This window comes from Triturus cristatus, chromosome 2_1 (genome assembly GCF_964204655.1).
Source record: "Triturus cristatus chromosome 2_1, aTriCri1.1, whole genome shotgun sequence".
Taxonomy (NCBI): domain Eukaryota; kingdom Metazoa; phylum Chordata; class Amphibia; order Caudata; family Salamandridae; genus Triturus; species Triturus cristatus.
In genome coordinates, this window is record NC_140581.1 from 477,032,841 (window position 1) to 477,048,622 (window position 15,782).

The following is a 15,782-nucleotide window of genomic DNA, read 5'->3' on the forward strand; positions in this document are numbered from 1 at the left end:
ATATGTGAAAGCCCAGCTGTTTGAAACGGTTATGCACTATATGCATTTGGGGCACATGTGCGAGTTTTAGTGGGTCCTATTACAAATTAGAATATATGTGGATTTCTTCCAATTTACTTTGAGACCCGATAACTCTTGATATATCTGGATGATATTCATTATTTCAGAATGCTGAATGGACGCTTGGATAAACAGCATTGGGGTAGGGTTAGGCAAATACGTTGTCACCCTAATGGACATAAGAGTGCAATTCCTCTGAAGTATACGTCGGACACCATGTATGGAAATCACTTTCACATGTACATTTGTCTGTTATACAACTGGTATTGGTTAGAACTTATAGTATTTAAACCGTATGCATGACAATGTTTATCAAACCTGCTGTAGTTACTAGATCCCTACCACACGTGTTCATTGTTACCTTTATGTTGGAAAGATGTAAATAAAGGTATAAAATAAAAAATAAAAAACTTATATTCATTATTTCAGTATAGTGTGTTCAGTTTGTTGAATATATATATAGTAGCATTCTGTCCACATACAGGGAACTCTGATCTTCAAACCCTGCCCCCACATCTGAAGCCCCATGTTTGGTCATTTCGCCTAATACATGCAGGTAGTGGTTCAAGGATTAATGCAAAGATGGGGGGGGGGGGGGGGGGCTTAGCGTACACCCGTCTGGTACCTCACTCAATAGGAAAGGGGTAGAGAAAGTTCCATTGATCAGGACCCAAGTCCAAGTTGCAGGTATATAGTATTCGGATAGGAGCAAGAGAGAGGGTTACATTTCTTTTTTTAGAGGACCTGGAAGAGGAAATGACGATCAGTGGACTTCAGGAAGGCCTTCGACTCTATCATGACAAGTGCAGAGGAGCCACGGAGGTCTCTTGCAATCACAAGTGCAACATACAGGTGCCTGAAACAATAGACAACGCTGCATCCAGGGATGAAACCATTTTGGGTCCAGTGAAGAACTGATCAAATTGTTTTTAAATCAACCAATTTACATGGTGTTTTTCAAGAATTTTGGTTTTCATGTTGAATAAAAAGATATGTAATTATGGGGCACATTCTCTTGGAGACTTAAAAGGCTTTAGTATAACTGTGATAGTAGTGCTTTTGAAGTAGAATAGTAAGGAGACAATACGCAGGATCTCTTCGTACGTTGCCTGCAAGTGTGGAGTCAAAAGAGAGGAACTTCATTTAAAGAATTCCTTCCAGATACCGTTGGGGAAGATACTTTGTTAGAAGGCAGATGGTTTAAGACCTTTTGGATGTCTTCAGCAGAGATTGAGAGCCCAAAGCCTGCCAGTCCTTGGCACTCAGTTTATTAATTCTGTGGTCTTTTACTATCGGATTCCAATCTCTATTCTGGTTTGATCGAGGTTAGTATAAAGTGGTTTACCTAATGTTGTGTGTTTTCAAAGGAGATTGTTGTCTGGCCTATTCCTGGGTCATGAATGTTTGATATTCTTCTAATTCTCAGGTTATGACTGGCACACCAATAAAGGGGTCTGCCGGCTTTATCAACCGCCTCAAATTGTGTTTGAATGCCGCCCAGGAGAAATTAGAAGTCTCTAGCAGGAGCAGCTTTAGAGATAGTCTGCAGTTTCTAGCTGAAACTGCAGATTACCAGGATCCCAGTTGGACTAGTCAGAAAAAGCATAGCACCAGGCAAAAATTGGGGGTAACCATAAAAGCATATCCTACTTTCCTACAATGGTGCTTCCGCTCTTAGGGGAAATCGATCAGAGTGAGGACTAAAACATCAAAAGGGAAACCGGAGTGTTGGACTTGGAACTTTTTGCAGGGTCATCCCTGAACTTTTTGCCTTCCTCCTGTATTTTTTCTGACCTGTGTTGGTGGTTTTATGACTTTGGGCACTTTACCACTGCTGATCAGTGCTAAAGTATATATGCTCTCTTTTGTAAATTGTTGTATGGATTAGTGATTCCATGATTGGTTATTTTATTTACTTGTCAGATTCTAGTACAGTGCACCATGTGTGCCCAGGGCCTGTGAATCAAATGCTGCTGGTGGGCTTGCAGCACTGATTGTGCCACCCACAGAAGCAGCTTGTAAAGAGTGGCTCAGGACTGCCATTGCAGAGCCTGTGTGCAGTCTGGGACTGCCATATCGACTTGGCAAGTGCACACACTTGCCAGTCCCCAAACCTTCCATTTTCTGCAGGTTAGTCACCCCTAAGGTAGGCCCAAAGTACCCCTGTTGGCAGGGTGCATTGCATGTGAAAGGTAGGACATGCCCTGATGTGTGTGGCATGTCCGGACAGTGAAATACTGCCAATTTCGTTTCACTATTGCAAGACTGTCTGTTCCCGTAGGCCAGAATGGGGAGTTAGTTTATAACATCTAATAAACATAACTAACCTCAGAATGTTAAGATGCATTTTTTAGTGAGGGTGATTTTTAAATACCATTTTTAGAAAGTAGTTATTTTCTTGCCTAACCATCAAGTGTGCATCTGCTAGGTTTGTGTATTGCATGTCTGGCTTTTGGATTACAGGGTCTGGAGGAGGGCTGTGGCTCCAGGAATCTGATGGGTCAGGGCTGGGCTGAATAGTCTTGGTCTGCATTTAGAGTGGGGTGGGGGGAGGGAAGTAGCATCTTCACCTGAATAGTGCCTGCCTTAATCAATGACAGCTCCACCCCCCCACACCCCCTGTGCTGTGTCTGAAGCCAGGGCTCCACCTGACAAAGGCGGTTGTTGTGCACTTGCAAAGTGCCCCACAGAACCAGTTTCGGCTGGCTACAGACCCTCTCTGCCTTCAGAGAACAAAGGATTTTGGTGTATGACAAGAGGGGCCCAGACCCCAGACTTCTAGATAACGTCTGGGAAATCAAGAGGAACCTTTGCCAAGGAGAAGAAACGGAGATGCTGAAGGAGAATTACTGCCCCTGTGCTGTTTGGGGTTGGCCTGCAGTGGTTACTTGTTTCCAAGGAAAGGAGAAAAGGACTTTGATGTTTGCTTTGTCATCTTGATGAAGATCTCCAAGGGCTTGAAATTGAGCTTGCCTCCTGTCTGAAGTCCAAGGGACACAAAGACTTCACCACCAGCTCCCCTGAATTTTCTTGCTGGGAATTCTAACCTACAGAGGTGCCTGCTGCTGTTCAGGACCTCTAGAGACAGTTTGTTGCTGGAAGCGCGACGCAACGATGAGGAAGCGTGTCACATCCGCACCGAGACCAGACGCATCGCCAAGCCATGGGAAGAAGCATGCCGCATCTACACAGAGTCCTGACGCATCACCGAAAACATTGCTGCAGCGCCTGCCAAAGTTCACGCATCGGACTGGATGGTCGCATCGCATCAAGCTGTCATTTTGTCGCATTGCACCGTATCGTCGCATCGCTGCGCCATCTTGTCACATAGTAACCGGAACGCAGTAAGTAACTGACGCATCCCCTCCTCTCCGGTAAGGAACGAACGCATCGCCTCCCCTGCGCTGCAGTAAGGAACAGGTGCGCCACCTCCCTTGAAGCACGTTTTTAGCATTGTCGGACAATTGGCTGAATCTTATATCTGTATACTTACCACTCCAGCTCCAAACCTCTGACCTGGAGGCAATAGGAGCACTCTTGCTATGGCTTCCTGAGGGAACATTAGTTTTATCCGGAGACTTGAACCCACCCTTATCAGCTGTGATGTACAGATCACACCGGAAATATGGGATGGCGGGTGCGGGAACACAATTGGTGAGATTTCTCAAAGCCATGGAGCTGGTGAAGGTCTGGTGATTGCACCATGCCACTGCCAGACAGTACCTACTCTGAAGATCATCACAGTTTCCTGCATAGATCACTGCATCACACATGGCCACACAAGCAGACAGTTTACAAACGCTTACTACCTCGCAAGAGAAATATCTAATTGTTCTCCTCTGTGGGTGGATTTCTTGGACAGGGTTTCACAGGCCTACCATGCCTGGCGGCTGAACCCTTGGATGCTGAAAGGCAATCCAGTGACTACACAACTTCTGGAGGCCACAGAGCACTACTTAACTTACAAAACTGTTATAAGGAGTCAGGCTATCTCCTTGACAGTCACCAAGCGCAGTGAGCAGATCGAAGACACTGCTCACCTTGAGGCGGACATTCTCTAGCTAAAACAGAAATGCATCGCCAAACACGATGGACAGAGTGAACACGACCTTCGACTTAAACAAGAATTCCGAGACCTAATGCAGAATGAGATTCGAAATCTGTACCTGGCCTTTCAGGAACACCTCCACAAAGTCTCAGACAAAGCAGTTAAGATACTGGCTTGGTTGGGTAGATGAGAAAGTGGTCTTAATTGGGTGGTCTCCCTCCATGGAGAGGTTTTCTTCTGAGGGGCAGATAGAAACTTGTCTCAGAAACCACCGCAATCGTTGACAGGTTTGCAGAGTTCTACAAAGCCTTACACTGGTCAGCGACACAGGGTGGAGAACACACAGGACTTACTGAGAGATGTCAGGCACCACAGCTTTCTCCGGACAACAGATCCTCGGTAGAGGAGCCCTTGATTGAGCTGGAAATCGGCATGGCAATTGCAGTGTTGCAATCTGGCAAAACAGTTGGATCCAATAGTTTTCCGGTAGAGTTTTATAAGCGCTTCGCCAGTAAGCCAATGTATCATCTTTGCACTCCGTTCAAAGGAGCACGAGGAAAGGGGAAATCCCCCTATGACTGCTACATGGCAACAATCGTGCCTGTGTCCCAGTAAGGCTTGAAGCCGGATGATTGTGGCTCTTGCCACCCATGGTCACTCCTCGGAGACAAAAATATTGGCAAAACTACTGCCCCTATGCCCAGCAGAGTTATTACAACGCTGGTGCACCCAGACCAGATGGGCTTCATTCCCGACAGGAGCACCTGCCTTAATCTTCGAAGGCTCTATGGCTGTATGATCTACATGGAGGAAGACTAGGAGACTCTTGTGGTCCTCTCACTAAACGCTACCAAAGAGTTTGACACGCTGGAATGGTCTTACGTGCAGGAGGTGCGGACACGAATGGGCTTCGGCCTTAATACAAGGCATGGGGATACCTGCTATTCAGCAAACCCCTGGCCTGGGTAATGGTGAATGGGACATTCTCAAAGCCTTTCTGCTCGAAGAGAGGGACAAGGCAGGGATGACTGCTGTGCCCATGAGCATTTTCCTGGTGCTTGAACCCTTTGCCTGCTGGGTATGGAGTGACCACCTCATACAGGGGCTCAAATGGGGGGTACCCATGGGAGGAGTAAATCTTTATATACACAGATGTTCTATCTTATCTCTACGAGCCGGAGTTGACCATTGACTGCCTACTACACTTCCTGGACCAGTTAAAGTATTTTTCTGGCTTCCGCATCAACTGGGAGAAGTTGGTTCTCTATCCACTCTTTGGGAGGCAGTCTCACATAGTCCTATGGAAACCAATCCTCATTGTTACCAAGGGATTCAAATATTTGGGCGCCTACTCAACTAGGGACAGGGTGGACATTTTCTACCTCTATGCTGTTCTACACAAATCCAGCAACAGTGTCCACACTGTTGCAGCCTGCCTCTGTCCCTCCTTGGTCGAGCTGCACTGTTTAAGATGATCACTGGCCCCAAATTCACATATGTCCTCCAAAAGACCCCCCTACTAGGTGGCTTAGGTGTTCTTCTGATGGCTGGAGACGAAGTGTTGGTACTGCTATAGAACAGGAAACCATGCTATAATCGCCCTGGGGAAACTGACCTGGTAAGTGTCGGACGGTGGAATAGCTCTCAGATGTAGAGGCTTACTACTGTGCACCTCAACTGACAACAATTAATGATTGGGTGTTTGCCCCTCTGGACAAGCCCTCCCTGAGAGTAGACAGACACAGGTTGGGCAACCAAGCCGCGTTTTATAAGCACAGTAGCCACACATCACCACCATAGGACACTCTGGTGGTGGCCGAATCCTGGGACAGTGCACTGCTCCGACTTAATGGAAGACGGATCCTAACAAAAGAAACTCATTTACAAGTTAGGGATCTCCTCCAGGAGGTTGGGAGACTGCTGGGCTTTTGTAAATGGAATCTGATAGGGATTCGCAAACTAGGTGACATTTTTTGGGGGGGGTGAGCTAAAAACCCTGGTGGACCTCCAAGGGGCATTTAAACTGGCAAGCACCAAGGCATTTAAGTTCCTGCAGCTCCAACATGCTCTGGCGACCCATGTCCCCAGACAAGCCCCCCTTGAGGATGCACCCTCCTGGAGAGCAGACTTCTGCTCAGGAGATCCCACAGAAAGCCACATCCTCATTGTAATAAGCATAGATGTAGCCAAAGTATGATGATTAAAGTAGGTTTATTAGATCTTTAGTACAGGATCACAGAAGAATCAGGTCTTAAGTATAGTAATATAGAAAGACCCACCAGGAGCAGCTCCCTTGCTGCTCAGCCCAATCTCACAACTGACATCCATCCCTAGGCAACCTCCACATTCCATCACTCCATCACACACACACCAACATTCCACTATCAATCCACACTGGCTGAGCAGCAACACAGGTAAGCGGGGAAGATACATAGCACCTAAACCCAGATACCACACTATACAGGACTACCATAAGCAATACCGCTGACCCGCTTGTTGACCTCAGGGCCTGATGGGAAGAGGATATGGGCACCCTCTAGGACAAGGAGTGGGCCGATGCAGTCATGGTACCACAAGAGATAGTGTAAAGTCAGGGTCGGAGACAGGAAATCATTTCCAGTGTTTATTTTCAGTAACACGGCATCAGCAGAGTAACGCCTCCGCTCTCACCTCGACATGCAATCTAACTCCCCCACACTCTAGAATCTCCCCTCTCGTGGACAGTGTCACGAGGAAAATAAATAGAGCACGAGATAAGTAATACATCATGACATAACACATCTTCCCCTTACACAATAAACAAAAACAAATGACAACAAAACAAAAAATACTAAGATGCAACATCACAAATATAATCTGACATCCATTTTGGTTTAGATAGAGTACGGTTGTTACTACAACCTTGTCCATCAGTAAAGACTTGATCTCTCCCATGAACCCCCTCAGATGACAATTCTACATTGCTTTGCAGTTCACCAGGAGACGATTCTTCATCACAACTTCCCCCCGAAATAACAATATCATTATTGAGAGAATCAGAACCAACATCAACACAGTTAGGAATATCAGAATCAATCGCATTCCCATCCCCCTTTGTAGTAATATCCCACTCTGAATAGGAATCATGTGATCGGTTAATAACCAAAGAAGGAGTTTGGTTAGAAAAATTTGGAGGAGGACGAAAAACAGCAATTCTTTTAAGGTTCCAAACTTTACCATCTGACAATTGGACAGCATTTCTTAAAACCTTCTTAACTTGCAAAGGTGCGAAATATTGACTTCACACAAACATCTTTAGTATTGTGTTTTTTGTTATACACTTCATGATGCTTGTTGCATTTATTAACTATTCTGGATCTAACAACATCAAATGGTAAGGCAGTAGAAGTGCTTTCTAATAACCATTCAGGATTACATTTAGTTCTAGCACCTCGACCTCTCATGACATCAAAAGGTGTTACTTCTAAAGATTCATGGGATGTTCTATACATCCACAAGGTTTTGAAAATTTGCACCTCCCAGTCACAACTGTTCTGAACGGCCATTTGAATAGAGTTTTTAAGAACTCTATTGAATCTTTCAACCATGCCGTTACCAGAAGGGTTGTAAAGCGAGGTCGTCCTATGTTTAATGCCAGCTCTCTTAAAATATTCTTGAGTTAAATTGGACATAAATTGAACTCCATTGTCAGAGATAACCTGAACAGGTAACCCCTCTTCAATGAAAGTTCTATCAAGAAATTTCAAAACTTCTTGAGAATCAACCTTGTCAACAACCTTAATTACTGGCCATCTAGAAAAAATGTCAATGAGTGCTATAATGTACTTTTTCTCAATGCCAACTGGACCCATGATGTCAACTGCAATAGTATGCCATGGCTTTTCTGGAATAAAGGATTCACCCAATTTCGGCCTCAAAGTGACTAAAGATTTGTCCGAATTACAGCAAGGTACACATTCACGAACCACACGCTCAATCACAACATCAATACCTGGCCACCAAAACCATTGCTTGACCCTCTCTTTGGTTTTGATAATGCCACTGTGTTCCTCATGACAAAGCTTAACAATTTTCATTCTCATTGAAAACGGAGGAATAACTTTATCACCTCTAAAAATGTATCCCTTGCTGACGGAAAGTTCATGCCTTATTTCCCAAAAGGGTTTAAATGCATTAGGAAGTTTGCTTTTACAAGGCCAACCACTATTCATAAAAATGACTAACTTTTGCAAAGTGGCATCAAGTCTATAACTATTAGACCATTCAATTTCATCAAAGTTGCACAACCCTTGATTGTGAATTAAAGCAACTTGTTCATCATCCAAATCATAAGAATCACACTCATGCATTTCAATGGGTAATGTAGACAAGAAATCCGCAATGACATTCTTTTTCCCAGGAACATAAACAATCTGATAAGTATAGTCTTGTAACCTCAACGACAATCTTGCGATTCTAGCTGAGGCATTCAAAATTTGCTCCGTTGTTAAGAGTTTAACCAAAGGTTTGTGGTCAGTACGTATTAAACAAGACCTTCCCCAAATGAAAGATCGGAAATGATCCATTGCCCAAACACATGCAAGGGTCTCTTTCTCAATAACGGAAAACTTCTCTTCAGAAGGTGACAATGCACGAGAAGCATAACCAACAATGTTTTCATTCCCTTCCGGTCCTATTTGAGACAATACACCACCTAACCCCTTATTACTAGCGTCTACTGTGACAATATTGTCTAAATCAGGATCAAACCCCTTTAAAGCTGGGGCTTCTACAATGGCACGTTTGATGTTATCGAATTCAGCCTGGCATTCAGTGCTCCATAAAAACCTTACTCTATTCTTAAGGAGTGGTCTAATGAAAAACATTCTTGCAGAAAAGTTACTTACAAATCTGGAATAAAATTCAGCTAAACCCAGAAACGATCGAACTTCTTCTTTGTTCGTGGGATTAGGTGCATCGCGAATAGCCTCTATTAAAGAACGTTTGGGAGAAATACCATCTTTACTGATGGTGTGACCCAAGTAAGTGATTGATTTCACAGCGAACTTACACTTGGCATGCTCAACAGTCAAACCTTTGGACTCCAAAATAGTAAAAACTTCACCAAGGATTCTAGCGTGTTCATCCCGATTGGCTCCAAACACAAGAATGTCATCTTGAAAGCATCTTACATTTTTAATTTTACCAAATAGATGATACATCAATCTTTGGAAAATTGCGGCAGAGGAAGCTAAACCAAAAGGAAGCCTTTTATACTGAAAACACCCGAACGGGGTAATAAAGGCTGGTAACGCTTTGCTCTCATTTGCAAGGGAAATCTGATGATAAGCGGCAGAAAGGTCTATCGTGGAAAACCATTCTGCATTTTTCACCAAGGACAACATTTCCGAGATCTTGGGAAGAGGAAACTTATCCACAACAATATTACTATTTAGATGTCTGAGGTCAACGCACAATCTTAATTTTCCGTTGCTACGTCTTGCGACAACAATCTGAGACATCCATTCAGCGGATTCAATACGCTCAATAATGTCCGCTTTTACTAATTTCTCTAGTTCTTTCTCCACATCATCTCTGAGGAGAACGGGAATCTGTCTCACTTTGTGGATCTTCGGACAGGCATCAGATTTCAATAGGATGCGATGTTCAAAATCTTTCAGGTTTCCTATACGCCCACTAAAAACTTTTGGAAATTTCTCTAGCAAACTTTTATAAAGCTAATCGTCTTCATTAAGTACCATGACAGGGTCTGGACTGTTGGGGTGGAGGATTATATCAAGTTTCCCCTGATCCTTCCAACCTAAAACAGAAGGTCCCTTCTTAGCAACATATAATTTACTGGTAGTCTGTCTATTCTTGAAAACAAAAAGCAAAGACCTATACCCCACCATGTCAATTTTTTCACCAGAAAATCCTACTGGTTGAATGTCAGGTTCTAGGAGTTTACTGCCTAAACGTGCCACAAAAAGATTTCCACGTTTCTTCATCAACTATCGTGTATGGCGAACCTGAATCAGCGTACATCTTTACAGAAACACCGCCTATGATCATGGAACATAATGGCTTCTTAAGAATTCTATCACTGCTGTCGTAAATGTTCCAAATAAATAACTCCTTAGGATCCAGGTTTTGAGAATTACCAGAATCATTAATAGTAAGTTCCTTAATATTATCCTCACATTCACTTGAATCATAGTCAACATCATCAAGACACTTAACCTTCACTTTCTTTTTTCTGTTACAAACTTTAGTAAAATGGCCCACAATTCGAGCATCGTTGCTTTAAGGCGGGACATGTTTTACACGAAGCTAAATGTGAAGGACTATCACAACGATAACACCTAAAATTGGTGCTACGGTTGTACTCTTTTTTTACTGTATTGTCATTTTTATGTTTAACAGAATTATTAGATTTGGAAGCAAGCAAATGTTTTAATTTTGCTAACTACCTCTGCAGAATTCTCTGCAGTAGCAGCATCGCGTTTAAGTAACTTTGCACTGCGACTAGACATTTCTGCCTTTCTTACTGTGCTCAAAATATCTTTTAACTCAGCATCACCGTTAATCCATAGTCTGTCTTGAACAGCCGGATCTTTGTTGTGCATTACCACCTGATCTCTGATGAATTGATCAACCAAATGGTCAAACTTGCAGTCATCGGCAAATTTCCTCAGAGCTGAAACATACTCATCAATAGTTTCATTGGCTTCTTGTTTCCTGTGAAAGAACTTAAACCTTAAAATTCCAATGCAGACTTTAGGTGCAAAATATGTATCAAAGTCATTTACAATTGCATCAAACACATTAGCGTCCCCACCACCTAAGGCTTTAGTCATCTCCTCATGCTTTTAACCCTCCTGGCCCAACAGAATGTAACAAAAGTTTCTTTTTCCTTTCTGGTGTCATTTTCCCATCTTCATCGATAGTGTCAATAAAGTTAAGAAAATGCGCCTTCCATTGTGACCACTTCATGCATGGATCAGAACCGGCAGGCCAGAACGCTTGAGGAGGCTGAATAGAATAACTTTGACTAGTCATGCTGAAGATTAAGACGAATGTAACACCCAAAAATAATCACTCTTGAATAATAAAAACGATCAAAATGAAAGAGAGAAGAAAAAAAATTAGTTTAAAAGAGCCAGGAACGTAAAGGTGTATTTAAATGAGCAAGGAACGTAAAGGTGTGCACATCACCGAGTTGCTTGAAGAACTGACATGAAGTGCTGTTAATTCCATGCAAAAAAAAAACGCTATAAGAATGTTAAGTCTAAGAGCGTAGTTAAAAAAAAACTGGTGTGCACATCAACGTGAGCGTCAAATATGCACAACTGAAGCGGTAGTAAAATTCCAACCAGTGAAGCAAATGCGCTTATCTTAAGGTGAGCGCATCACCGTGAAAGGGTGTAAAGGTGGTGATTATACAGTAAATACGGTAGTGTTTTTAAGAAAAACGAAAATTGTGGCACGCTGGGTTCACGCAACGTGAACTTAAACGTCACAACGAAGACGTGACTGAAGGAGAAGGCGAACTCTGCTGACGCTCCGGAGAGCGAGACGCGACAGTCAAGAGCGCTCGTGAAGGAACGGTAGACTTTCAAACAGAAACATGTCAAAGGAGAGAAATCGTAAGTAAAAGTTCCCTTCTTTCAAGAGAAAATACGACCTGTGGTAGCTTCAATCTTCAGTAGAAGTAGATTTTTCTCATCACTATGGCTGAAAACCACACGCAGAAACGGGAACAAAAGTGAACGCTTGTAGTTCAGCAATTCAGTCGGAAACTTGACACGTGGGTTCTTCCTGAACAACTCGTCGCCAATTGTAAAGTCAGGGTCGGAGACAGGAAATCATTTCCAGTGTTTATTTTCAGTAACACGGCAACAGCAGAGTAACGCCTCCGCTCTCACCTCGACATGCAATCTAACTCCCCCACACTCTAGAATCTCCCCTCTCGTGGACAGTGTCACGAGGAAAATAAATAGAGCACGAGATAAATAATACTTCACGACATAACAGATAGTCATACATTCCCTAATCTCACCAGATCGCTTCAGGCCAGAAGAGAGTGTATACCCGACGATTGCTGCCTGTGAGGCTGTCATCGGAGGGGGAATCCCGTTCCATTGTTATCTGAGTGCCCATGCAGAATTGAAGACATTTTTGGCAGGTTGGAGCACTGCATGACAAGGGTGGCTGGCATACAGGGCCACCGCCCAGCAAAACGGGTGTAATTTCATTTTCGGGGGGCGGGAAGAGAAATCAGGAGCCCCACAACAATACGAAAAGAACTTGTGTAGGGTGGGTCTCATGGTTGCTACAAGAAATGTGGTTCAACTATGGGGGTTCTACAGACCTGCCAGAAGTAGAGCACTGGAAAACTGATACACAACAAACGGATGCATGAGTCATGGATGCCAAAAACAGCGAGACTTGATATAGCAGCCATGGATATCTCAGCAACCGCTTTCTTCAGCAGAGCTGGCCCATACCTCACAATGCGGCTGGGTGGGCACACAAACAGCATACACAGGACGATAATCTATTTATATGTGGGCTAAATGGGAGAGGAGGAGACTGCTAGGGGGAAATGAGCTGTGTGTTTTTGGGGGATTTGTGTTGGAAATCTTTAATAAAAATTATTTAAAACAAAATGTTGGTGGGTAGTTGAGACGGAGGGACTAAAAATAAAATATAGGTTCTACCACCAGAGAGTACAAGCTAGATCTACACCTCTTCGATGTAGATCTGGTTTGTACTCTGTGGGAATCAATTTTTCTTTTTTAAATCTAAACGTACTGAAAAAGTTTTCAAAACATACATGGAATTCACAAAAACAAGGGCTGTCTAGCATTACGGCAACGAGGACCTGTCTAGTATCAAGTTATTCTGGCCCCACCGGTTAAAATTAGATGCCAGGCGGACCCTGAAAACAATGAGCTCAGGCAAATGTCAAAAGGTTAACTTAAATGAACTTGTGGTGAACGAAGATGTAAGGTCCAAAGATTGAACTCTTCCCGATTACTATCAGGAGTCTTGTGACTGCTGAAGTAAGCAGGTCTCGTGATCTTCTCCGGTCCGGACACTTCCTCCCTCGTGCCTCTGAAAGTACAGCCTCTCTGTGAAGCCACCCAGTCGGTTACAACACTTGTAGTTCAAACTTTCTAGAAGTCACAAAGAGCACCAACCAGGAGCACTAAAGAAAAAAACGGCCGCTATTAGCAATTTCCAAAAGTACTTATATTTGTAACAATACACACACACACTTACTTTAAATATTAAAACTTCGGTTCTAATTTTCTCCACAGTGCTTATTTTGAACAGTTTGAGGGCAATTAGCTTATTTTTCCATCAACTGAGTTTGTGCCACATGAAAGAAAGGAGGCGAAAGACTAAGAAAAACAGTAAACAATTAGAAAGAAAGCACATGCATAAATGGAAACTCGTGGAAGCAACGTTGATTTTTAAAAAATATTTCTACTTCCAATCCTGGGGATCTGGAACTGGTTAGCCAGAGATGTACCCCAAATGTAGACGGAAACAAATTTACGTTAAAACTTTTCCACCTGTGTTTTTGCCTGTCATCGAGACAACATGTTTACTTTAACAAAAATGTAAAGTCACGTTATTTTGGGGCAGATCATCCTTCACGTGATATGTTGGGTTAGTGTTGCAATGACAGCGTCCGGCTTTCATGGGTGGAGAGAGAATGGCAGTGTCAAAATATATTTCTTCCGCTTTCACCAGAAGCCTATACACGGGCGATCTATACAGTTGAGGAAGAGGGTCAAGGTGAAAAGTCAAACAAATAAGATGGGTGCCCGGGACATGCCTGCCACCCATCTCTCTCCTGCTTGCTAAGACTCAGTTCAAGAAAGAGTGAGAGAGACCGTGTGTGTGCACCTTCCCTATGCGATATTCGTTACCTAAGCATAGCTCTGCAGACACGGCATACTGCTAGTCACTCACTACCTACCTGCGAAAGGCATCCTGAAGAATGACACACAACGGTCCGGCTGAAGACTGTGGTCCGTGCACAATTTTAAAGGCGGCGGGGGAGAGGTGGTACACCACCGGGGAAATGTGCACGGACTGAGGTTTTGGCCACAGAGTGCCGAAGCTAGACGGCTCAAGGGGCAACGGCGGCGCCTCCTCCTGTTGACTTTCTTCCACTAGCTCCGGAGGCGCTGCGAGGCCGGCCCGAAGGCAGAGAGCGCAGAGCATCAAGAGGAGCAACCGAGACCCAGGCATGCTGACAGCGAACACTCGCGCTCCCATCACAATGCAGAACTAGCGACTGCAAGCGTCACGTGACAAACCAGGAACCGCTGGGCGCCCGGTGCTTCGCACATGCGCATTTATTTATACAGCCCAGTCTAGGTCGTTGTCAGGTGAGCTTTCGAGGAGGTGGCTGGACAGAATGTGTTGCCAGAGCCTTAAGTGGGATGAAATAAGCGTGTGGGAGGTCTCTCAAAGCAGCGTCACCTAAAGCGTTACTAGGATTCAATTCCAAGAGGCGTGTCGTTGAGTAATAGACACGGAAGTAATTGGTGAAATCCAAGTTTATTCCAGTAGTTGAAACACCGCATATGAGCTGGGCACCTCCAACGCTTCTCCTCAGCGGGTCATGTCAGTAATCACCTTTGCTAAGGAAAAACGTTTGGACGAACCGCACTGCAAATTGAACAAATACATTTGCATGCGTAACTGCGCGAGCTAAATTAGTAACATACAGTGGCGTAACGAAACTTGAGGGGGCCCCCCTGCAGAGCACAATGAGGGGGCCCCCCCAGCGGCCCGGCCCACCACTTTGCCCCACCAACAAAAATAAGCAGTCACCTAAAGCCGTATTTTCAGCACTTATCTGTGCATACTTTGAACAGTAAATAGAAATAGGATGCGCTTTAATTGTGTTCTAGGGCTGCCCGAATGAGCCACGACTGATAATTAAAGGGAACCAAGACAGAAAAGTCACATTACAAATAAATACATACATTTTTATTTATAACCCTATTTAGTGTCAAGACGAGGTCTTTCAGGGTCTTTAAACAACACATGGCTGGCATTTTTCTTTTGGCAACCCTACTTTATATTCCTTTTCATGAAATGCATTCTCACACTACAGCAGTAAATGTAAATTTCAAATGTAAGGAATAGGCAGAGTGGGTGCCCTCTTTTTTTGGTCACAGCATGCCTAGGCTTTCAGGTGTCAACCTGCCGCAGGCCCATGGTTTGTGTTGCTTGCCTTCTCTAGTTATGCCTTACTGGCCTACACTCTCCTACTCCCACCTACCTGCACTCGTTGAAGCTACCTTGGTTGTACAGATACTGTATCTTTCATGTTCGTCCACGGCATTACCCTGCATATGTCTCAGAAATTAACATGTCTATCTCTCTTTATCTCTCTCGCCCCCCCCCTCTCTCTCTCTCTCTCTCTCTCTCTCTCTCTCTCCCACCTCCCTCTCTCTACCCCCTCTCTCTCTCTGCTCCTCCTTTCGTGGTAGCACCTTGCCTGTGTTACCCCATCTTACTCTGGATTGCTTGCTGGCCTGAATGTCTGCATGTAGAGGCCCCCCGTTCTCACCACATTAAATGCCGTCCTTACCAATGGATTGCGGAGTCTTACAGTCTCCCAAAGGGACTTCCTGGACTTTACTGCCTCAGGTTATAAAGGTACATA

At 44.1% G+C, this 15,782-nt stretch overlaps 1 protein-coding gene across 3 annotated transcripts in view; it reads right to left on the reverse strand.

Annotated features, from left to right (window-relative positions):
- Positions 1-14,558, reverse strand: part of HEXB (hexosaminidase subunit beta) — a 285,155-nt gene extending 270,597 nt beyond the window's left edge. The window contains exon 1 of one of the 3 annotated variants that reach the window (XM_085632321.1): positions 14,079-14,558. In XM_085632321.1, the coding sequence (XP_085488447.1) occupies positions 14,079-14,380 (302 nt within the window). In that variant the 5' untranslated portion in view covers positions 14,381-14,558. The remainder of the gene's footprint in view (positions 1-14,078) is intronic. The other 2 variants (XM_085632320.1, XM_085632322.1) reach the window with 2 other exon arrangements.
- Positions 14,559-15,782: the final 1,224 nt, after the last annotated feature.